We start from the raw sequence: 23,543 nt of genomic DNA, 5'->3' as shown, positions 1-23,543 counted from the left end.
ATGGAGACGACCTGAGAAGAACCCTGATTTGGTGTGAATGGTTCCAATGTGCTGGATCTGCGTTGCTCGTGTGAACCAAGTCTGAGCTTCTGCCCGGCTCTGACATGAAAGAAGGATGACGATGGGTCCACTTGGCTGACGGCTCAAAAAACTGTTCGGATAAATAATCGACCCACAGCTCCAACAATACGACTGCTAATACCACAGAGTTTATTTCGTTCTTGTTCATTGGTTTATTAGTCATTGAAAGAAACCTATTAACCCCCTAACACTATTAAAGGAGCGACCTAAAAATAAAATTAAAAGGACGCTTCTTACATTCCTCTAGAAAGTGACAGCACCGGTTCACTGTGATGTCGACAGCCGCGCAACAACCGCTTACAGTGTGGGCAAACATGTTTCACACACACATATGTACATCATAACATACATGTGTGGTGACAAGCTCCCAAGAAGATAACATATTCTTAAATGGATTTATCTTAGTTATTATTATTACCATCATTATTTATGTACTTCCTTTTGTATTTCATATGCAGCAGGTTGCTCTACTAGAAGGACTGGGAATGAGCTATCTTAACTAGAAGTGGGTGATTATATGTCTTAACATATGTGTTTTTATTCCCCGGGGCTAAGATATATGGTGATATAGTCAAATTTCAGGAAAATCAATAAAATTGAAACAAAGAAGTTTCTCTTTTTAGCTAATTCTAAGCAGGAATCACATAAAAAATTATATTAAATATGAATCCAACCAAATCCAGAAATCAGTCTGGCTCATTGTCGACAGCGCTCCGCTCTATATATATTTCAAAAGGGATAAATACTGAGGTATCATATATATGGCACAAAGTCAAACTGTTTAAATTGACTGTATACTGTCGTCATATTGCCCTAATATTCATGTACTACCAAGTACCTGTACTATGTCCAATAAACATTGGTAGAGATAAGATATGAGAGTTAAAGAATACGAAAAAACTGGATAAATAAAAAAATCCTGATTGTTTGGGAATGGAAATATTCCCCGACAGCAGACGACATTGGGAATGTACTGTAAATGGTAAAAGACCTCCTGCTGAGTGACAGTGACGATGAGGAAGCTGAAGGTGTCCGAATCCCTCACCTCAAATAAACTATAAAATCACATAACTCTTGACAAGGAGATATCGAACTAAATAAATCTGTGAACTCGCTTAACCTCCTTAATCAAGAACAGAAGCACACACACCGGAACAAGAGAGAGACCGAAAGTTGAGCTGGTCCATATCGATTAATATTGAACACGAGGGATTTGTCTGGACGGATGATCATCCCCTGTTCATTCCTCCTCCTTATGATTTGATGACTGGCCACGTCCCCTCTCTGCATTTGTCTGGTACCCAAATAACTTACAGAGCAGGTAGACTGTAGTTTAAAGGTCATTTGTATGATATTCTGTGACACTAGATGTCAGGCGAGCACCGGAACTCGCTTCGGCATCGCAGTAAGAGACGCTTGGATCACAACACACACAGAAGGAGTAAGGAGCAACTTTTCCCCCGCTTTGAAAATCGTCTTATATTGAACCTTGTAGCCTCCCTTTAAGTTAATACTGAGTGTGTATTTAAAAGAAGCGGTTTCCGCCCGGGAGTCGGGACCTCCGGGGGGGCAGTCACAAGATTCTGTAATTCTAAAGGTCACAAGATGATTGGAAAGCAGAATCAACACGTAACTCGATTAACTGTGACTGAGGTTGTTTATTTTATATTTTCATTTTACCCAAAATGATTGGCATTTCTTGAGGGGAAACAGGACAGGCACGGAGGAGGAGGAGGAGGAGGAGGAGGAGGAGGAGGAGGAGGAGGAGGAACGGATTTTGAAGCCGACGCAGCGAGGGGGCGGCCATGATGCTTAAATCTACTCAGACATCCCGTTACTGAGAAATGTTTAAAAAGACCAACAACAAAAACAAAATGACTGGATTAGACTTGAAATGATTTGATTTGAATTTCAGCTCGGCAGCGTGCATGTGATAAACTGTCGGGATGTTTATGATTGATTCGTGTTTACTACCATAAGTTTCATCAGCTGCAGCTAGAGAGCGCTAGAATTTGAGCGGCAAGAAATCTGTCCTCCACAGTTCAGAGTAACAGCAGCATGACAAGTGCTAAACAGCAGTCACACGTTTGTCCTTAGCCTTTTATTTCTCCTGCTGAAACATTTAACTGGAATAATCCGTCCATGGGTGACTCCAATGAGTGTCGACATGTCCTGTGGCCGACGCGTACACGTCCGAAAAAGAAGGAAAATCCTGACGACAGACAGTTTGATGTGGTTAATTGAGAATTCGATTTTCTGCTGCATCATGTCGGATTGAATCAAACACTTGTTCAGAAAGCAAAGCAGCTATTTTCCTTTCTTATTTTTAGCGTTTTCGGAGTCTAATACTTTCCACAGCAACGCACAGGGATAATCTAATAGTGCGACTGCAGTAATGGGGATCATGTGGAGGGAGGAGGTCAAAGAGCCTCGGCCTAATATGTTGTATCACACTTACCTTATACAAATATACAATCATACACATGTACACACTCAATTTCATGATTCATTGTATTTGTATTTGTGTTTATTACAGTGTATTTCAGTGCAGTATATTATTATAGATTGTATTATAAACTGTATTGTGTTTCTACTTATTCCTTTAAGCCTATTGCACTTATATAATTCAAATAGAGCCCTGAATGTCCTATGAAAATATGATTTGGATTTTTAATTGACTAAAATAATATATGATGTTAAAAACACTATGAAATGCACAACGAGGATTCAATGATTTGCAGAGATATAGATAGAACAATGGAAAAGAAGTGCAGTTTTTTTATGATTATATATTTATATCTATTAAATAATATAAGATCAAAGACCCAAGTGAACTAAGGCAGCTACAGACTCAAGGATACAACTCTAGTGGGTTAAAATGCATGATTATAAAATAGCAAATGTCATGAGATAGAAAGTATTCAGGATTAGGGTTTCCCAAGAATTATTACTCAAAGTTTCCTGAGAAAATGTTTGTGAATATCGGATTAGAAATTCGAAAAGATGGAGAAGTTTTGGGTCACAGAAGTTACAAAAGTTAACGACATTCATGTAACAGGCGACAGTGGAGGATAAAAACACTTCCAGGAAATTCTAACATGATTAGGAATTTTTGTTTCCTGCCTTCCTTCCTTATCAGTAAGTATTTTGCTCATTGTCTTATTGGATTTTTACAGTGAACTGACTGAAGCCACCCTAAATAAACGGTGTAAATATCACATGCTCTTTCCACTGAAGATAGCAGCGATTTAAAATTGTAACTGCACAAACTGTGGCTAACATAAATAACATAAATACTGATATTATCAACATGGTACTAATTTCATTATTAAAGTTGTTTTAATATTGTGTTGATAAAAGTGTGAATGTAATTGTGAGCTGCTTGTAAGTTTAATTTTAAATCAATATGAATATTATATGTATATATATTGATTAAATTGGCTGAACATCGCCCTCCAGGGGTCAAAGTGAGTAGCAACTTCAGCATTTTGGATTGAAATTGTGGATTTTCTTCTTTTTTTGTGAATAGTATATTATGCGCACGTTGTTTATGACGAAATAAAACTAAAACTTACTGTATTTAATTATTACAGAGTGAACCGGAGCAAAAAAAAATGAACCTCTAACTGGGTTATTGCTATGTGAATGTGGCTTTTATTTTGAAAGCGAAAATTTTTTTCTTTATCCGATTTTAATTTTGAAAAACCCGGAAAAGTTGTTGTCATCGACGCTTCGTACCCGGAAGTCTTTGTAAACAAACCCTGAGTTTCTCCTGCACAACAGAGAGAGAAGGAGCCTGTTCGAGCTCCGCGATGAGATGATAAGAAGGAGCATGGAGGAGGAGCAGCGGCAGCAGCTCGGAGGGAACCCGGACTGGATGTCCCGTCTCCCCGGGGAGCTGCTGGACGTCCCGCTGTGGAACCTGGCCCTACCAGGTAAAGCCAACACCAGGGTGGAAGTGGGTAAACCGGGATATTTAGCACAAATAACCCTGATTGGTGAACCCACAGATTATATATTCACCTTTAAACTGCTACCAACTACCTGGCCAAAAGTAACCTGGCTGTCCCTCCCCCCACCAGGGAGCCATGACAGCATGTCCTTCTGCCTGGATGTGTCCTCTCCCGTGCTGAGGTCAGAGTCCTGCCTCCTCAGAGTGGTCGACAGGCTGTTTCCCTGCTGGACTCGACCCTGTGTGTACCGCTGGGCCACCACACAGGTTAAAGAGCACACACACACACACACATACACACACACACGTGGTGCCAGGGGCCAGTGGTGGCGCAGCTGCACACCGAGCACAGAAAACTGGTGGATGCATGCAGGCAAAAATATAAATGAGACTGTATGCATGCCACAATTGTTTTCCATTACAAAATGCTCTATTTATTATGTTTCTGACTGCAATACCTTATCATGATCATCTATTCGCAACATACTACACTCTCATTACTCTTAGGAGTCACAAATATTTACTAGAGGAATAAAAACATAAATGATCAGAGTAATCAGGAAGTACAATCTCTCATCTTAACACTTTAACGTGTGAAAAAGGTGATATAACATTTACTGAATGCAAAGCAACTCATTCTGCATTCATATTTTTATCTCATTTTTCTAAAGAGTGCACTCACGCCTGTTCTATCCCGTAATATTTATGGATAAAACTAAAACACATACTTACATACATGTCAAACTAATTTACTTTTCAGTTCTAACGATATTAAAGTTGTTCAACTACAAGTATAACCCAGGATCTAGGATTTGGAGTTATTCTGCCATTGCTGTTGAGCAAGGTATTGGTGGCACGGGAATTACAGACACTTGCAATTATTCAAAGTTAGTTTTTGTGGATAAACTGTACATTATTTCCCCCTTTTGGTTTTTACTGTCACTCGCTCTCTCGCTGTATGTGAGTGTAGCAGTCGGTCCTCAGCGATCAGTGTGACCTCGGTATTCGGTTCTTGGACCTGCGGGTCGCCAGGAAGCCAGCGGGAGGCCGCGCACTGTTCTTCGCCCACGGCCTCTACACGCTGATGGCCGTCAAGGTACGCGAACCACACTGAACGCAGTAATCAGAGGGGAAGAAACTGCATTCGCTGTAATAAGGATATCAGTTTGTTTGCAGGAGGCTCTGGACGAACTGGCTGCCTGGCTGGACGCTCATCCCAAAGAGGTCGTGATCGTCTCCTGCTCGCATTTCGATTCGCTGACGGACGAAGATCACGCCCGTCTGGTGGAGAACATCATCACGCTGTTTGGAGATAAACTCTGCTCCTCAAAGGTCAGTTGATTCACAGAGACTACTTTTAATAATAGATTAATAATTCAAGTCACGTATCAAAATACGTCTGCTGCTTGTCAGATGTGAGAATTTGCTGTTTTTCTCAGTATTGTTTGTTATAATTATGTTTTGGATTGTCGACCCTTTAACAGACTTAAAGAGTCCACTTTGGGCTTTGGGAACTTTTGATTGGCATTTAAATTGACTTATTGGGTAATTGATAAAAGTGAGTTGGTTAGAAGACGGATTTAAACTAATTAGAATGGAACCGAAAGCTAAAATAGTGAAAGTAACTCGATTACAAGGCTCAGAGAGATTGATCGTTATTCTTAGCTGACTGTCTCTCCCACAATTCTTTGAACTGCTGCTTTTGGACAGAATTAAATGTACCAACAATTAATCCTCTTTAGTGAATTTAATTTAACTTTAATTCGATGTGTGTATATGTGCAGGAGACCCCCACTCTGCGCTCCTGTTGGTCCAGAGGGCAGCAGGTCATCCTTTCCTATGGAAACCAGCAGGTGGTGCTGCAGCACCCTGAGCTGTGGGCTGAAATACCTTACCGGTAACTTGAGTTTCTAAATGTTCTTATTCGACACTGCCTGCATTTCACACTGTGAAACATTGTTTTTATTGTCATGCATCAGAATCAAGCATCAGCGCAATATTATCACACAAGCTTAGCTGCAGCATTTTCCAAGCTCCGGGATTATCCCATTTATTTATCACCACACAAACCCCATCTCCCAAATTTCCTTGAAGATTGATTTAAAATGTGATCAATAAATGTTAACCTGACTGGCCTCATGATGGCACTCTGTCTCCAGGTATGCAGACAGCCCAGACCCGAAGAAGGTGATCGCTTTCCTCGAGGACCAGAAGCGCAGAAGACGACCAGGTGAAAATACAAATAAAAAGTCCTCCTTTCAAAGTTTGATTTAAGGGAAAGTATTGAAAACCTGTCATAGCTATATTATTTGATGAATAATCTTGATGCATTAACATGTAATCCATAGTGATGCATCATATTTCTTTCATTCATAAGTAAAATCTTTATATTTATTACATTCATCTCTATAGTTATGAATGTTAATAAATATATTTTTGACTGAAGATTATTGGACTTCAAATATAAAAAATGGCATTATAGTGCAGTACTATTACAAATGGGACAAATTTTACTCTCTAAACAGACATCTTACTTAACATGTGGTTTTATGTTCAATCGCCTTTTGTAAATTGTCTTCCTCATCCTTCACTTATTCTATCTGTAACCGTTTTTGTGTTCCAGCTGGTTTTTACGTCAGCGGCCTGAACCTGACCGAAGACGCCCCGTACGTCCTCCTCCATCCCCTCCAGACCATGAGGAAGATGACGATGAAGGGCCTCACGTTGCTGCTGAGCTGGGCGAGCGAGCAGCGGCCGGGGCCCGAGGACGGCCGGGTCAACATCGTCTGCTGCGACTTTGTGGACGTCAGTCAGTTCTGCACGCTCGTGATCGGCCTGAACTACAAGCTGCATCCCGTCTGCAGGACACAAGGAGACGCCACTGGCTGTGTCTGAGCTCCAACGTACAAAAATCTCCTTTTGCCTTGTTTACACACATACAAAAATGCCCCGTGAGTCATACTCGTGAATCTCATCCTGTTTACACTGGAGCGTCTTGATCAAGTTAAACATTAATACAAATTTTAATGGAATTAACTGAAACTGCTGTAAGACAGCACACTGTAGTGTACAGCACCAAATATGTCAGATCATGTGTATATGTCCCATTGGATTTGCGTTGTTTCACTCCTGTCTATCACATTACAAAGGATATATGACTCCTATATTTAAAATGGCCATATTCAGATTTTCTGGTGCCACTGCACTTCCCACTATGCAATAATGTTCAGCAGTTTACACACATTTTTTTAACATCTGCAACAGCAATAAGCACATTTTAAGTTTTTCCTAATATGCACCAGTTATATACTTTTTATTATAACCAGCTGTAATGTCATTTATTATATTGTTCCACAGGCGAAGCTGTTAACAAATACGTCAAAAACATATGCTCACAAATATAACATTTGAATATATACATAATATATATATATAATGATAATGTGTAGTATTATGGTGTAGTATTATGATGTATAATTTGTATTATTATATTTGTGAGAATGCGTTTATAAAAGTATTTACTATATTAAACAGTATTGTTGTTTTCCTTGTGCACTTAAATATTGAGCATACTTTTTTTATGTTTTCTATTTCTAATAGAAAGCTATTGTTGTATTGTATTTTAATTAATAGGTTTGGAATATACACTTTCATGCACTATGCAAATAAATACTTTTAAATATATAGTGATCCCGGATTTCTTTCTTTGACGCTCAGTGTTTGAATAATGAATCAGTGGCTTCAGTAAAGTGAGAAAAGCTTTAAAGTCCCCAAGGGCCAGTCAATAATAATAATAATAATAATAATAATAATAATAAATACAAAATGAAGACAATAAAAACAGCCATCAATACAAAAGTGCATATGTAAAAGTAATGTGATCACTGTCTGCTGCTACAAAAAGCTTTGCTGTGTTTAATTAATATTTTAACACTTCAGGATTAATAAACTCTTCTTAAAAACTCTAATAATATATATATATATATATAAAATAATCAAGGTAAATGGAGGCTATTTGAGGAAATTATTACATTTTCTAACACAAGGACACTGATGACTCCAATGACAAGAAGCCAAATCCAGGGTAGAGCGGCTCAGTGAACGCGCAGTAGAACGTGTACAGGTGGATGAGTGAGTCTGATGTGACGCTGTAGAAGGACAACGCTCCAGCGGGCCAGTCCAGAAACACTCCGACTCTGTTAGAACCCGCCGGGCTATAAGCGAGAAGCGGCGTCCTTATGTTATTGTGCCAGGCGTAGGAACCTTTATCAGTCAACTCCAAACTCCACGACTTCTCGTTCCACCCGAGCCTGCTGCCGTCACGGGCTCCTCTCCGCCTGAGTCCTTTGTAAGTCACTCCGATGTCAACGCCTGCCTCCCAGTCGACCTCCCAGTAACAGCGACCGGCCAGTCCGGCCGTGCACAGCAGCTGGTAGCACCAGTCGAATCTGTCCGGGTGATCGAGATACGGCTTCTTCTCTATCCCCAGCATCACTTTTCTGTTGTTCTCAGCCAGGTGGACATTTTTGTGTGCTGTGTTTGGGTCCAGCGTGAGCTCACAGACATCTGATAGTGAGAAATAAACAAATGTAGAAGCAAATCTGCAGGTTTTATATGATGTATGCCACATTAATGGATTAAATATTACACTTACACTTATGCAGACCGGATTTCAAGCACTGAACACCACCATGATCCACACTGGAAGAAAAAATCAAGTCAGATCACCATACTCACAATTAACTTTTATAAACATTTAACATAAAGAATTTTTCCCACAATACCTGAGAGTGTCCAGCCTGCACCCTCGACCCTCCTGTGGAGCACAGAGCAGCTTCACTCCCGACTCTCCCAGATGGTTGTAGCTCAGGTCCAGCTCTCTCAGCTGGGACGGGTTGGACCTCAGAGCCGACGCCAAAGAAGTGCAGCCGTCCTCTGTGATCAAGCAGCCAGACAACCTGCACGAATACAAAGCAACACGTGTGATGATGTGTGGCTGCAGCTGCAGGGCTCGGTAGTCCTCAGTCACAATATATATGAAGTTAACCTAGTTAGCCTAGGAGCAGGGCCACGCCTCAACCACACCTCTAAGTAGGGAAGGACGGAAGAGAGGATGAAGTGATGTAGGTAGGGATGAGGGAGGGAGGATGAAGGAATGAGAGTAGGGATGAGGGAGGGAGGATGAAGGGATGAGAGTAGGGATGAAGGCGGGAGGATACAGGGATGAGAGTAGGGATGAGGGAAGGAGGATGAATGATTGTGAGTAGGGATGAAAGATGGAGGATGAAGGGATGTGGGTAGGGATGAAAGATGGAGGATGAAGGGATGTGGGTAGGGATGAAGGAAGACAGAATGACAGGTCACCAGTGCATCCCCCAGCGCGGCCCTTGCTGGTGAACGATTTGCAATATGAGGACAAGCACAGGTATAAATTACAGGACTGAGTGTCGCTCACCTGAACGTTTCCAGTCGGCAGTGTTCCCTCCTCAGTGCAGCGCAGAGCACTTTGACTCCTGCGTCCTGAAGGTCGTTGTTGCTGAGGTCCAGATCTCTCAGACTGATTAGAACTGATGACACGTCCTGACAGCATTTTGCTGTGAGACTTGTTTGATTCAACCTAAAAAATGTAAACATTTACATTTATATTTTTGCATTTTTAGGGTCAGTGAAAACAAAAACAAATGAACACTCCAGTAACGTGATATTTAAAGCATCATAACAACTTTCATGTTGCAGATAAAAGTAAAAGCACAGGAAAATGTCTTTTATTTAACATACAATTTTAATTATCCGCTAAGATAAATCTCATTTTACACATGCAATGCATAACCTCAACACCCTTCAACAGTAATTAAAGGAAGTGTTGTATCGCAATTTCTGCACAAGTTTAAAACAAACAAGCAGAGTAGAAACGTTCAGTTGACAAGTGGCGTTGGATTGAGATCTCACCTGAGAGTTTCCAGTGCACATCCTGGATTCTTCAGTCCAGCAGACAACAGTTTAACTCCAGAGTCCTGCAGGTGGTTGTTGTGAAGGTCCAGCTCTTTCAGATTAGAAGAGCGGGAGCCGAGCACTGAGGCCAGAGCTTCGCAGCTCCTCCCTGACAAGCTACAGCCACTGAGCCTGAGGGATTTCAACCAGTCAACTCCCTTATTTAAACTGAAATGAACTTCAATCTGACTGGATTTTGAAGATGAAAGTTGCAGCAAATTGAGCCAGGAGGAAGCGAGAGCAAATGATTGCAGAAAGTGCGACCCGCAGAAGCAAATAAGAAGTAGATACAATTTCCCTTTTTCTTTATATTTCCCCCGAAATTGTAGTTTGGATAAGAGTCAGGAACGATGAAGAAAACTCAAATGCGATGTTGAAAAACACGATTATTCTATTAAAAAATGGCTACAATAAATTATAATGTACGGAGAATACATTTGTGTGGATGCCCAGATTGAGACGGACCAAGAGAGCAAGCACATTAGGTCTAAGGTTTGGGGCGAGATCTGCCAAAAGTTTGAAGGAACCTTTGTGAAAAGGTAAAACTCTGACCTGAGACTTGTCAGCGAGCAGCATGGACTCTGCAGTCCTGCAGACAGCACCTCCACTCCTGAGTCCTGCAGGAGGTTGTTACCGACGTCCAGCTCCTTCAGACTGGACGACTGGGAGCTGAGGGCTGATGACATGTGGCGGCAGCATCCCTCCGTGAGGTTGGTTTGATTTAATCTGACAAATGAGACGGGAAACATTTAGCTTCATGATCTCAGTAAAAAGAACAAAAACAAAGAAAGCCCATCCCCCCAAAATGTCAAATCATTTCTATAACTAATATCTTTTTTAATAGGATTTAAGAAACATAATATTATCAAGTGTTAGATTAAAGGACAAAATATGAGTTTAAATAATATCATACAAAAAAACTCCAAGATTAACACCAAAATCTTATAAACTGAATCTAACCTGAGAGTTTGGAGGGCACAGTGTGGACTCGCCAGTCCCACAGAAAGCAGTTCCACTCCTGAATCCTGCAGGTGGTTGTTACTCAGGTCCAGGTTCCTCAGACTGGACGACTCGGAGCTGAAAACTGTCGAGAACTCCGGACAGCATTTTTCTGTGAGTCCAGTTTGAATCAACCTGATGAAATGAGGAGACGTTTTCTTTATGCATGAAGTTATTCTAGAGTTTTGCCATTTGTCACCCACATGCACGTGTGATAATCTAACCTCAGAGTTTCCAGACCACGAAGCTGACTCTGCAGCGCGGTGGACAAGAGCGTCGCTCCTGAATCCTGCAGGTCATTGTTACTCAGGTCCAGCTCTCTCAGGGTCCAGGAGCTGAGACCTGAAGTCAGAGACTCACAGCTTTTCTCTGACAGCTTACAGCCAATCAGCCTGAAACCCAATTTCACAGTCAGTTCTGTATAAATACATTTAAATGTCACTGTTGCCACAATACTTGATTCCTCCCGACCTGAGTGTTTCCAGTGCACAGTGCGGATTCTGCAGTGCAGCAGAAAGCAGCTTCACTCCCGAGTCCTGCAGGTCGTTGTAGCTCAAGTCGAGGTCTCGGAGAGAAGAGGAGCTGAGAACAGATGAAAACCCCTGACAGCAAATCTCAGTGAGGTTGTTCTGGTTCAACCTGGTGAAATGAACGTTACGTCAGAGGTCAGTAGAAGAAGATTGGACTGCCTTACGCCATTATTTAATCGAGTCAATGCATAAAACTCCAACCTCAGCTTTTTCAGCCGACACCGTGGATCCTCCAGTCCGGCAGAGAGAAGCTTCACCCCCGAGTCCTTCAGGTCGTTGTTGGTCAGATCGAGCTCCCTCAGATTGGAAGAGTGGGAGCTGAGAACTGACGCCAGACCTTCGCCGCTTTTCTCTGACAGGTTACAGCCACTCAGCCTGAGGAACATAAAACAAAAAAGATCTGCTAATCTGCACAAAGGAGAAATGTTGATTATCATTTTGCAGTCAGCATCTCCTGCATCAATTTGGACTTGAATCATTTCAGTCCACCGGCACATCAATATTTTAGAATTGGGATCAAACGCCTCAAGAGCTATGCCATTAAATTTCGTAAATGCATTAATTTTCCCCTCAGAACGATATCCAGTAACTTTAGTGCTACCCTGACTTCACCTGGTGCAACCATTAAACCTTTTATTTTGTGCAATACTGTGGTTTAAGCCCAAGTACCTGCAAAACTTCCCATTAATTCCCCATCAATCTCAGCCGAGAAGAATCCAGGATTTACACATTCATGTATTAAACGTGTCTAATGATTTTCTGTGCACTTACAGAGACTTGTTGGAGGCTTTGACCACGGGCAGCAGCCTCAGGAGACCCTCCTCTGAGGCCGAGTACTCCCTCAGGTCAAACACGTCGATCTCCTCCGCTGACGACAGCAGGATGAAGACCAGAGCGGACCACTGAGCCGGAGAGAGGTCGGCGGTGGCGAGGGCGCCCGAATTCACGTACTGCTGGATCTCCTCCACCAGGGAGCGGTCGTTCAGCTCGTTCAGGCAGTGGAACAGATTGATGCTCCTCTCTGGGGAGAGATTCCTCCTGATGGTGCTCTTGATGTACTCGACTGTTTCCTGATTGGAGCGCGGGCTGTATGCCGTCTGTGTCATCAGCCCCCCGAGGAGAATCTGATTTGTCTGCAGTGAAAGGCCCAGGAGGAAGCGGAGGAACAAATCCAGGTGGCCATTTGGACTCTGTAAGGCCTCGTCTACGGCGATTTGGAAGAGATATGACAGTTTGGATTTGTCCTTTAACAGCTTAGACCACCAGGTTTTCGTTTGAGACAGCGGATTGACGCCAGAGTTAATGAAAGTGAGGAAGACGTAAAGAGCGGCGAGAAACTCCTGAATGCTCAGATGGACAAAACAGTACACCGTGTCCTCAGAGAGCCCCCTCTCCTCTTTGAAGATCTGCGTGAACAATCCTGAGTACACGGAGGCCGCTGTGATGTCGATGCCGCACTCCATCAAATCTGATTCGTAGAAAATCAGGTTTCCTTTCTGTAGCTGCTCAAAAGCCAGTTTCCCCAGAGTCAAAACCATCTCCCTGCTCCCTGGATTCCAGTGGGGATCTGCACCGGCTCCTACGCCATACTTGAAGCTCCACAGGTTGGCTTGGACCACCAGGAAGTGGATGTACATCTCCGTCAGGGTCTTGGGCAGCTCTTTCCCCTCGCTGGTTCTCAGCACGTCCTCCAGGACTGTAGCGGTGATCCAGCAGAAGACGGGGATGTGGCACATGATGTGGAGGCTCCGTGACGTCTTGATGTGGGAGATGGTCGCGCTGGCCTGCTCCTCATCCCTGAATCGCCTCCTGAAGTACTCCTCCTTCTGTGGGTCCGTGAACCCTCTCACCTCTGTCACCATGTCAACGCACTCAGGAGGGATCTGATTGGCTGCGGCAGGTCGCGTGGTTATCCAGAGTCGAGCGGAAGGAAGCAGCTCCCCCCTGATGAGGTTTGTCAGCAAGACGTCCACTGAGGTGGACTCTGTGACATCAGTCAGGATCTCGGCGTTGGCGAAATCCAGAGGCAATCGACACTCGTCCAGTCCGTCGAAGATGAACACGACCTGGAATCTGTCAAAGCTGCAGACTCCGGCGTCTTTAGTCTCACCAAAGAAACGGTGAACGAGTTTCACCAAGCTGTACTTTTGACCTTTTAGCAAATTCAGCTCTCGGAAAGTGAAGGGAAACATGAACTGAATGTCCTGATTGGTTTTGCCTTCCGCCCAGTCCAGAGTGAACTTCTGTGTCAAGACGGTTTTCCCGATACCGGCGACTCCCTTGGTCATCACCGTCCTGCACGGCTGAGCTTTTCCTGGCAACGTTTGGAAGATCTCCTCGCATCTGATCGTCATCTCGGGTCTCGCGTGTTTCCTGGAGGCCATTTCTATCTGTCTGACCTCGTGTTCGTCGTTGACCTCGCCGGTGCCTCCCTCCGTGATGTGGAGCTCTGTGTAGATCTCGTTCAGAAGGGTGGGCTTCTCCGTTTTATCATTCCCCTCAAACAAGCACTGGTACTTCTGCTTTAAACTGGACTTGAGTTTAGTCTGGCACATGGCAGGAAAATCTGCACAAACAGAGAAAAAACAAGAGGAAGTGCTGGTACATTAAACATCAACTGCACGTAAAAGAAATTACACAAAGAGCAGTCAAGTTGCATTTCAAGGAAATCAGCTAAAGAGAAATGTGAATCAATGCACATTTCTGTCCACTTCAATTATAAAAACAGGAGAGATTGATCCAAATTAAAAGATCGAACAATGAAACACAAAGATGAAAATAAGATTTAGGTTTCATGTATTAACTTGGGGAAATGTTACAGTCTCTTTATTGCTCTAAAGAGATTTGAAGTTTTAACCACGTTCATTTGCCGTTGCCCTGATCGACGGTCTTACTTCTGTGCAGAGACTCAGCCAGCCCCTCCTGCTTCATCCTCCTCAGGAAGAGCAGCGCGATTTTCCGACACGCCTCTCTGCCGCTCCTCATATCCTCGTCTCCCTCCTCCCCGCACGTCACCACCCCGTCATCCGGACACCCCGATGTTAAAATCTTCTGCATCCTCTTCAGCTCGTTCTTCATAAATACAGCAATGTTGTTCTCGAGCCGCTGGGAAACAATGATACACAAACCAATGTGTCAATAGAAAGTATAATGGAGAGCAATAAGAGAAGAATCTAAATGTGTTTTGTACACACCATAAATAAGGAGTCCAAGCCTGCTTGATGTTCCAGGTCACACTGACCATTGCAAACTTTCTTATGTTGTAGTCTGGAGAGGACAACACATACACAATATGATTTTCATACTGGTTACCACTTGTTCAACACTTTACCCACCTCAATCCCCAACTTTTGATCAAGGAATTATTTATTCTTCCAGCAAATATGTCTATAAATCACTATTGCCACTGGTTTTCCCTCATTTTGTATTTTAGAAGACTGATTATATTCAAGTTTTTCACAGATATATATATAATCTTCATGTTTAAGGGTGGATCAATTTCCGAGATCAATATAAGAGAAGAACAAGGGGTTAAATCAGTGCTTCAAAATAAACTGGGCAGTTGTTATTAATGATGCATGTATTGTTCTCTGCTTTGTTGATAGAGACTTACTCAGGAGAGTGTATTTGAAAAACAAGAGGTATCTCCATTGACATGTTGCTCCTCATGGACACATAGTTGGGCTCAGCAGGAGACTCTGCTCTCTGCTGCGGATGATCTGGTCTTTAATGTAACACACACACACACATTTACTCTTCACTATAAAGATGATGAACCACATATTCTCAGGTGAAGAGTGCTACCACAGTGCGTTGTCTTACTCGGTCTCAGAAGACTGTCTTTTAAAAGTGAGAGGTAGCTTCATCGACTCGCTGCTCTTCATGGACACACAGCTGGGGACGGGGGAGGCCGCTCGCTTCCTCTGCTTCCCTGAGCTTCAACACAACACAGAGGTTTTTTTACACTTAATAATCATGTGACCACAAAGAAGAGGAAGGGAATGACATACAGTATGAGGGGTAGCCAAATATGAGTCCTGAGGTGGAAAGGAGGTTGGTTTTTAAAAAGCTGATGATTTTCATATTTTCTGGACTTCCCCTTGAAGCTTTCAATGAAAAAGGGGAAAGAAATTATATTAATAGAGGTGTTTTGTCATATTAAAAACCCCATAAAAATGCACGAGTCACGATGAATACTTCTGCAAAAACACTCAGAATGAGGATGTGATCGTAATGTGAAATACCACTACAATACAACAAAAAAAACATTTACAGCTATATCCCACACAGCAAAATTGTGGCCCAAAGCTGACCCATATTTTTTTGGGGTGCTATTTGGGTCATATTCACCATTTACCACATGGGCCAGTCCGGGTTCACATCCAGATTACACTTAGTTTAGAGCACCACATTTGTTTTGGGATATTTGGATCACATTTGCTATTTTACAAGTGCATGGGCCCCTTTAGGCTCATATTAGTCCGCGCCACAAGAAGGTCAGAAGGGCCCCATCATTGCCTGAAGTGGCCCACATCCGTGTGCTATCTGTGATGTGTATGTTGGGGCTCCTCACCTCTGAGTTTTGGTCTGGTCATGTCCCCCACATGGAGAGGTTCTAGAGGGGAGGGTTCCCCCATCGACGCCTTCAGGCTGGTCCATAATGAAGCTTAAACCTTTACAGAAATAACAAAAAACCACTGTGTTAGATGTTCACTTTGGTCACATGTGTTTTGGCAAAAGTAACATGGAAAACCCAGCAGCAGCCAATAACGGTAATGGTGCAGGATTTACTCTCAGTACTATAATTACACATTGTGCAATTAGACTGCTGCTGTGAAAACTCATTGCTTTTTAAACATATTTAGATTATTTTATGGCATTTAGATAGTCTGGGTGACTCCACTAGATGGTGCACAAGGGGCATATTACATTTTCAATACATTTTGATTAACAACAGCTGTCGTACCAAAAAATTGAATAACATTTATTTATTATTGTTTTAAAGATGCATTCTGATCCAAAAATAACTGCATTGTAAAATTCATAATACATTAAATGCAATAAAGAAAATAATATAATAATTCTCTCTCTCTCTCTCTCTCTCTCTCTCTCTCTCTCTCTCTCTCTCTCTCTCTCTCTCTCTCTCTCTCTCTCTCTCTCTCTCTCTCTCTCTCTCTCTCTCTACCATTTGACTTTGAAGTGTGGGTTAGATCAAAGGAAACATTCTAGAACTTTGACATAAAGGTATATATATATATGAGAGTCACAGATGAAAGAACATCAGTTTTGCCACTCAATTTGCTGAGACCACACGCAGAAACTTTCTGTCGTTGCCTGTGTACTGAAACCTTCTAGACAACTTTCTTCTTCTGTTCCAGTTGTGTTTCAACATTACTGTGGACTTTGGATCCAAGATGTCCAGCTTCTTTAGCGATATGTCAGGTAAGTTGAGTAATTAGCATCTAAGAAACACAGAGAATGCCAACTTTATATGGTTAACATCAGGTGTTAGCATGTGTTAGCAGCTGGTAGTTGGTAACTTAAATTGTGCAGAAGACCTTCAAACGTACAAGGGATATTTACCATCTTGTCCTATATTCTAAAGTTTATTTTTATTGATGAAACAAACTAATTATATGGTATAGAGTGGAAGTTTTTAACGGATGTGTATTTTGCTATGTATCATATATGTATCATATATTCATGTTGTGTCCATCTCATCTCGTCCTCCACAGACGAGCTCCTGACACCCAAGAGAACCCTGCTGGCCTCCCGCGACAGGGTGGGGCAGTTTCTCGGCGAGGGAGGGTTCGGACAGGTCGTGGAGTGTGTGGACACTAAGACTGACGGAAACGTGGCCATCAAGATGACCACAGGCGATTTCCAGGAGGTTGGGCGGAAAGAGGTGCGGTACAAACTGATGCCTTATCAAAACTGAAGCAAGAATTTGCATGTAGAAATATTTTGTTATTTCTCAAAGCTTCCTCAATGTTTTAGGTGAGAGCAAACAGAAGAAATATAATGTTTCATTTCTTCCACAGATTGAAATCCCCCAGAAATTAGAAACTCTGGATGCAGATCGAAGCCACATCATCCAATGGAACGGGCCATTTGTCCATGATGACCTCACATGTCTCAACTTTGAGGTTCTGGAAATGACTCTGGATGAATACTTGAAGGCTGTCCAGTTTATGACCATCTCTGAGATCCGGCCTGTTCTGCAGCAGGTTTGTTGGATTTTCTCTTTCTATTCCCAGATGTGGAAGTGTCATTTCACATCACATCAGTGTCAATTTCAAATCTGATGGGAAACAAATACTATGAACTTTGTCTTCACAACAAACTATAATAATTAATTGTGTTTCTTCAGCTGGCGACTGCACTGCTCTGCCTGGAAGACCTGGATATTGTCCACAGCGATATCAAACCGGGGAACATCCTGGTGCTGGATAAGTGGCAGAAACCGCTACAAGTGAAGTTGATTGACTTTGGACTTGCTCGCCAAGGCTTCGACATACATCCAGGCTCAGGGGGACAGAGTCTGTTATACAGGTAAGGCACACAGCAGTCGCAGAGAAGACAACATATGGCAGAGATGCTGCAGCTTTGTGTCACTAGTCGTTTTCTTTTCATACATGAAGTTTAATGTTGTTTATTTTGTCTCCATCAGGGCTCCAGAGGTCATGTTGGGTCTCCTTCACAGGCAGCCTATTGACATGTGGTCTGTAGGATTGACTGTGGCAGAGATGGCTCTGGGCCGCCCCCTGTTACCTGGGAAACACGAGTACGACATCGTAAGTATCTTCCTTACAGATGCAAATAGTTGCAGCGTCCTGGATTTATTCTCAATAGAATGTTTTTGCAAGTAAGAGATCGGCTCCTAAATCAGATCATATGTGCGTTTCCAGATGAAAAACATTGTGAACATGTTGGGTGAACCGCCCACGTACCAACTGGACGCTGGACCACGCAGCATGCGGTATTTCAATATCTGTGGGACATGGAGACTGAAGGTATGCATCCATCGATCATTCTATCCTTCCATCCATCCATCCATCCATGATTTACCCTAAACTCTGTCTTTTTGTAGACTTCAGAAGAGATTCATGCTCAGACTGGGCTCCACTACAGCGACAGGAAGTGCTTCTACTATCCATGTGCCCTTGAGAAGGTAAGTCAATATTTGTAATGTCATATTAATACAAGAATGTCTTCAACAGGCTCCTCAGGAGTCTTATTCTTTGACTGCATTTGCATCATTTAATCTGGTCATTAGACATATTCTGAACTTTGTCGTTCCAGATCATGTATCAAGGCCTCATAGCTGAGGACGAGGAGGAGGTGGAGCACTTCATTGATCTCTTGAAAAAGATGTTGAACGTCAACAAGAATGAGAGGATCACACCTGCTCAAGTGCTCAAGCACCCTTTCCTCGCTGTGGAGCAGCATGGTGACGGCCCACACATGACTGTCACCATGGAGGAGCCCTACGTACCCCAGCAGCCTGACCCCCTGACCTCCGAGGAGGTGCATCCTTCTCCTCCAAAGACGACATCTTTGGACCTTGAGGATGAAGAGGTCACAGCAGCACCTGTGCAGCCGACTGTACCTCAGCAGCCTGAACCACTGACCTCCGAGGAGGTGTATCCTTCTACTCCAAAGACAAGATCTATGGACCTTGAGGATGAAGAGGTTACAGCAGCACCTGTGCAGCAAACTGTACCTCAGCAGCCTGACTTACTGACCCTCCGAGGAGGTGCATCCTTCTCCTCCAGGAATCGATATGTCATCTAAACTGGAGGATGAAGAGGAGACTCCTGGTGATTATTGTTTCAGTCGAACTAACCCAACATTTATTTGTGGTGTTCAGAGGTCGTGGCTGAGAGCAGAACAAAGTCGGCATCAAGACGTGTCAGGACGTTTTTCAAAAAGGCCTTCTCTAGCTGCTTCAGCTGCTGCACTAAAATGCCATGAGCTCCACATGGACATAATTATATGAGTACTTCTTTATTTATTTGTCAATGTCAATATTTTAGCATTGTATTTAATATCTGTTTTATTATTTCTTGATTCAATAAAACCGTGAAAACGTACAACTGAATGTGTTCATATGTGTGGAGAAAAGACAAAGTACATTAGAGAGTTCTGTAAGGGTACGCTACACACACCCACATACACTACACCCACACACCCACACACAGAGAGAGAGATAGCTTTACATGCAAGGATGCGTGTTGATGTGTTTTCCACCACACAGCAGAGAATGAGGCTCAGAAACGCACACACATTTCTCTTTCCATGCAAATATGCAAGAAAAAGCAAAACACCTGAACTACACATTCATTCTGTTTGTATTTTCTATGCTTCACTTGTTCTATTCGTTCTACATCTTTTTTTTTTTTTTCAAACTTGCTTTTAACGTAACATGTGATAATACTGTACTTTGGCAGAGCACAAACATTATTTATTAACACCCTAGGCCACTTATACTCAGCTGTTTGGAATGCAGGATAGACTTTAGTATTATTATTAATTTAACATATAAATGATTAAAAAATAATTCAGACAACCCCCAAAGAACCCTAGTCAGGAATGACTGCTAACACACACAATAAGAAGAAGAGAAAACGTTGGTTACTGTACCTTGGTCAGGGGGGGACAGTCAACAGCAGGGAAATTAACCACCAACTAACTTTCCCCTGAGAATTCAGCCACAAAGGAGTCAAACAGAGGAGAGAGACGCAGGCAGGTTCAGGTTGAGTCCTCCTGTGCAACACATCACTGATCCTCACAGACTCACAAACACTTGGCACCTTCCAGGGACACACCCAGGTGTCTCAACTTCTGCTGCAGACTGACAATGGCAATTGAAGAAGGGAAGGAAGAAAGAGAGAGAGCGTTTCTTTGCCCCGAGTTCAGGCTGCAGGCGTCTTCCAAGGTGGTGTCCAGGCAGAATGGCGTTTCATTGCCTTTCAATGACATATGCGTGTCACAAATAAATGCATTGATAATAATCCTTGTGTTTGAAGTGAGATTTGTGAGTCAATTTAAGAGGGAGCTCTGCACGAAAGCACAACTGAGGGCAAATAAATACCCACAGTGCAAAGGAGGAGGTGTGAGTCAGTAGAACACTTAGTTTCACTTTGACAAGTGGAAAAGGGACACATGACCACAGAATGTGACGAAATAACTGAAGCGAAAAGGAAGAGGAGAAATGAATGAGTGTTATGAAAAGGCAATCTGCAGCATGGAATTGAGTATAAATCAAATATTGTATATATAGATCCCAGATTTAGGAAATATTAGGGGCAGGTGTACATCGGTGAATGAGAAAACCTGCTTCTTTTCTACAATGTGACATTAATTCCTGAAAATTATTCAAATAAGAAACTATATTTAGTAACCCAGCACCCCTCACACTGAGAAACTCTCCCCTTTCATTCCCTTATCTGTGTTTGTCCCCAGAGGATTTGGCCCCTCATCATTTCAGTGACCCCTGACCTTTTTCCTCTAGGGTCCTGTCAGGAAATGAAATAAAAATGTCCCTTGATCCATTTTACTTGCCGAACTAAACTACATTAAATGAGATGGGATTTATACCAGATGCAGATTTCTATGTTTCCATGTATGTAAGTTATTGTGACTTAGATAAGATATTTTGACATCTAGGCATCATATCCTTAATCGGGTTTTTTGGTTTTTCAGATTTGCATTTTGGATTTAGAACCAGTACTTCCCTAATTTAATGATTCCTCTTGCACAGCCACATGAGAAAGGTTTCACTAGCCACAAAAATATATAAAAAACATTCTAAAAGCATATAAAATTGCAGTAATTCCATTTTTAATATTACATGAAGGTATTTCTGATGGATTTTGTTGAATGATGCTGTTTGTTCAAAGGTGTTAAACATATTTAGAATAAAAAACTGCAAGAAATCATGGTGAATACAAGTGAAATTATCAACATAAACTCCATAGGCTGATCAATGAAATACTATTAAGGACAAGAAATTGTATTCCTTAGGATATTTGCATCAAATCCCTAACACAACAATTCACAGCAGACATGTTGCAATTCAAGACTCTCTACCCTAAGGAACAGACAGACACAGCCATGGAAACGGGCGTCCAATGACAATATAGGGGTTATGTCGTGTTCTTTTATCCCGAGGTATGAGAAGAGTCAGTCTTGGTTTGGTTCAAAAAGTATTTATTTAGAAGCAATGAAAAGGTACAGCATAGCTATGTGCACATAGCTATGGGCACTCAATACACAGCCTCGGCTAAGTCAGTAGCACGGGGTAGTCAAGAGTCGCCCCGAACGGACGACGGGTACAGTACTTATAATAGTAGGTATAACTTCATTGGTCAATAACGAGGGGGAGTCACCATGGTTCAGACCTTGGCTCTCCCTTGCTGGTGCGCAGGCGTGGTCCCATCCTCTTGGCCCTGGAGACTGCGAATGATGAGGACAGTAGCTGGGAAAATCTTCACATTCTGACAGTGTTTGGTTTCATGTTTTACAGACAGGCCTTCAGCTGAAGCCTTGTGGGTCTTCAGTAGTGTTGCAGATACGGTGTTGCTGTTCATTGGAGTGAGAAACCTTTGCGTTATCGGCTGTATGTGCTGTGTGTCTAAGCATGTGCATTTTCCAGACAAAACAACGCCTTTCCTATCTGTCCTTCAGACCCTAGTGGCAGCTGCTTGAATTGTTTCTAAGGGTAGGTCACAGTTTCTTATGAAAACAGTGCATTCATGTATGTGTGATGTTTGAATAAAGCTAATGGAGTTTAGGCTGTAATATAGTAAGTTAGGTATGAGAACAAGTTCAGTGTATTGTATGCCACAGATGTACAGTCTCCACAACAGGTATTATCAGACAGGTGTGAGATGTGAACTGTCATTCACACACACTACACCAACTTCAAGATTAAAACCAGCCAGAGCGGCTACTAAAAGTCACGATGTGAAGGCCACACATTCTCCCACATATTCAGCCCAAACTGCCCCTGCCCCCACCCCTGTCTAACATACTGCATTTGTTTAGAGTTCAGTTTCATTGCCATCTTCACAGACACACACACATTAATTCTTTCTGTTAAGGTACAAACATGGTGCGCGTAAAATCGATCCTTTTCGGGGCTATAGTGTCTAATTATATTATTAAAATCCTAACAGTTGTCAGAGAGCAGGGCAGGAAAATAAAAGATGAAAAATCTCTCAGGAGATCCAGAGGTGGAGAAGTGAGAGCCACGATCTGCGTCGAGAAGCACGCTCCTTCTTGATGTCATCACTCGCACAAAGACGTGACACGCACACTCTTGGATTGAGTGCAACTTCCACTTCTTGAGCACATAATTTCCCCAAATGTCAACTGGAACCATCAATAGATAATTCAACAATACAAACTGGCATCAGGGTAATTTTATGTCCCGTTTACGGCCTTTATATTATGTTAATATATTTCATATAGCTGGAGCATAATTAAATACGACAAAAGAATAAAACATCATAATATGTAATATTAAATTAAATCAGATAATCTCATACGATATACTTTATATTAATACAATAGTAATCTATAATTTAAAAACACATAATTATACAAAATAAATATCTATATATAATGTAAAAATAGGAGTTACATTACATCATATATTTTGAATTGTTAAGTCATCCTACATAAGCACAGAACGTGATCGACTCCTTTGCATCAAGCAGTGATGGGGCCACTGGTTATTCTGGTTTTGAGTCACATGTCATCAGTAAAAGCGAAGCGGTTGCTCTCTGACACAATGCCATGCGTTCCAGATAAGGAGACGAATGCATCACTCACATGAGGAGACAATAAACGTAACACACTCCTCAGACAATCTAAATCTTTCAGACTACTGCACTTAAATCGATTTGTGTATGTGACAAATAAGTCCACAAACAATATTAAAAATGTGCTAATAAGTTCTGCCACACGATCTGTCACCTGACTGA

At 42.2% G+C, this 23,543-nt stretch overlaps 2 protein-coding genes and 1 non-coding gene across 3 annotated transcripts; 2 read left to right on the top strand and 1 right to left on the bottom strand.

Annotated features, from left to right (window-relative positions):
* Nucleotides 1-3,787: 3,787 nt before the first annotated feature.
* LOC118103564 (PI-PLC X domain-containing protein 1) lies at nucleotides 3,788-7,564 on the top strand. Its single transcript, XM_035150644.2, has 7 exons — nucleotides 3,788-4,016; nucleotides 4,164-4,300; nucleotides 5,004-5,129; nucleotides 5,210-5,365; nucleotides 5,818-5,930; nucleotides 6,193-6,263; nucleotides 6,657-7,564. The coding sequence occupies exons 1-7, from the start codon at nucleotides 3,899-3,901 to the stop codon at nucleotides 6,926-6,928; spliced, it is 993 nt and encodes a 330-aa protein (XP_035006535.2). The 5' UTR covers nucleotides 3,788-3,898; the 3' UTR covers nucleotides 6,929-7,564.
* Nucleotides 7,038-20,394, bottom strand: LOC118103563 (NACHT, LRR and PYD domains-containing protein 12). The gene is made up of 17 exons (XM_035150643.2): nucleotides 20,197-20,394; nucleotides 16,127-16,226; nucleotides 15,376-15,489; nucleotides 15,167-15,277; nucleotides 14,748-14,820; nucleotides 14,448-14,658; nucleotides 12,325-14,119; nucleotides 11,755-11,928; nucleotides 11,495-11,662; nucleotides 11,248-11,415; nucleotides 10,985-11,158; nucleotides 10,577-10,750; nucleotides 9,983-10,156; nucleotides 9,489-9,650; nucleotides 8,818-8,991; nucleotides 8,688-8,734; nucleotides 7,038-8,599 (listed from the first exon to the last, which is right to left on the bottom strand). Exons 2-17 carry the CDS (start codon nucleotides 16,210-16,212, stop codon nucleotides 8,070-8,072), a joined length of 4,335 nt encoding a protein of 1,444 aa, XP_035006534.2. The 5' UTR covers nucleotides 16,213-16,226; nucleotides 20,197-20,394; the 3' UTR covers nucleotides 7,038-8,069.
* LOC118103689 lies at nucleotides 17,973-18,560 on the top strand. Its single transcript, XR_007032464.1, has 3 exons — nucleotides 17,973-18,105; nucleotides 18,224-18,347; nucleotides 18,462-18,560. It is a non-coding gene; the product is annotated as an uncharacterized LOC118103689 (transcript).
* Nucleotides 20,395-23,543: the final 3,149 nt, after the last annotated feature.

This window comes from Hippoglossus stenolepis, chromosome 24 (genome assembly GCF_022539355.2).
Source record: "Hippoglossus stenolepis isolate QCI-W04-F060 chromosome 24, HSTE1.2, whole genome shotgun sequence".
Classification (NCBI taxonomy): Eukaryota; Metazoa; Chordata; class Actinopteri; order Pleuronectiformes; family Pleuronectidae; genus Hippoglossus; species Hippoglossus stenolepis.
This window is presented reverse-complemented; position numbering and strand designations above follow the sequence as displayed.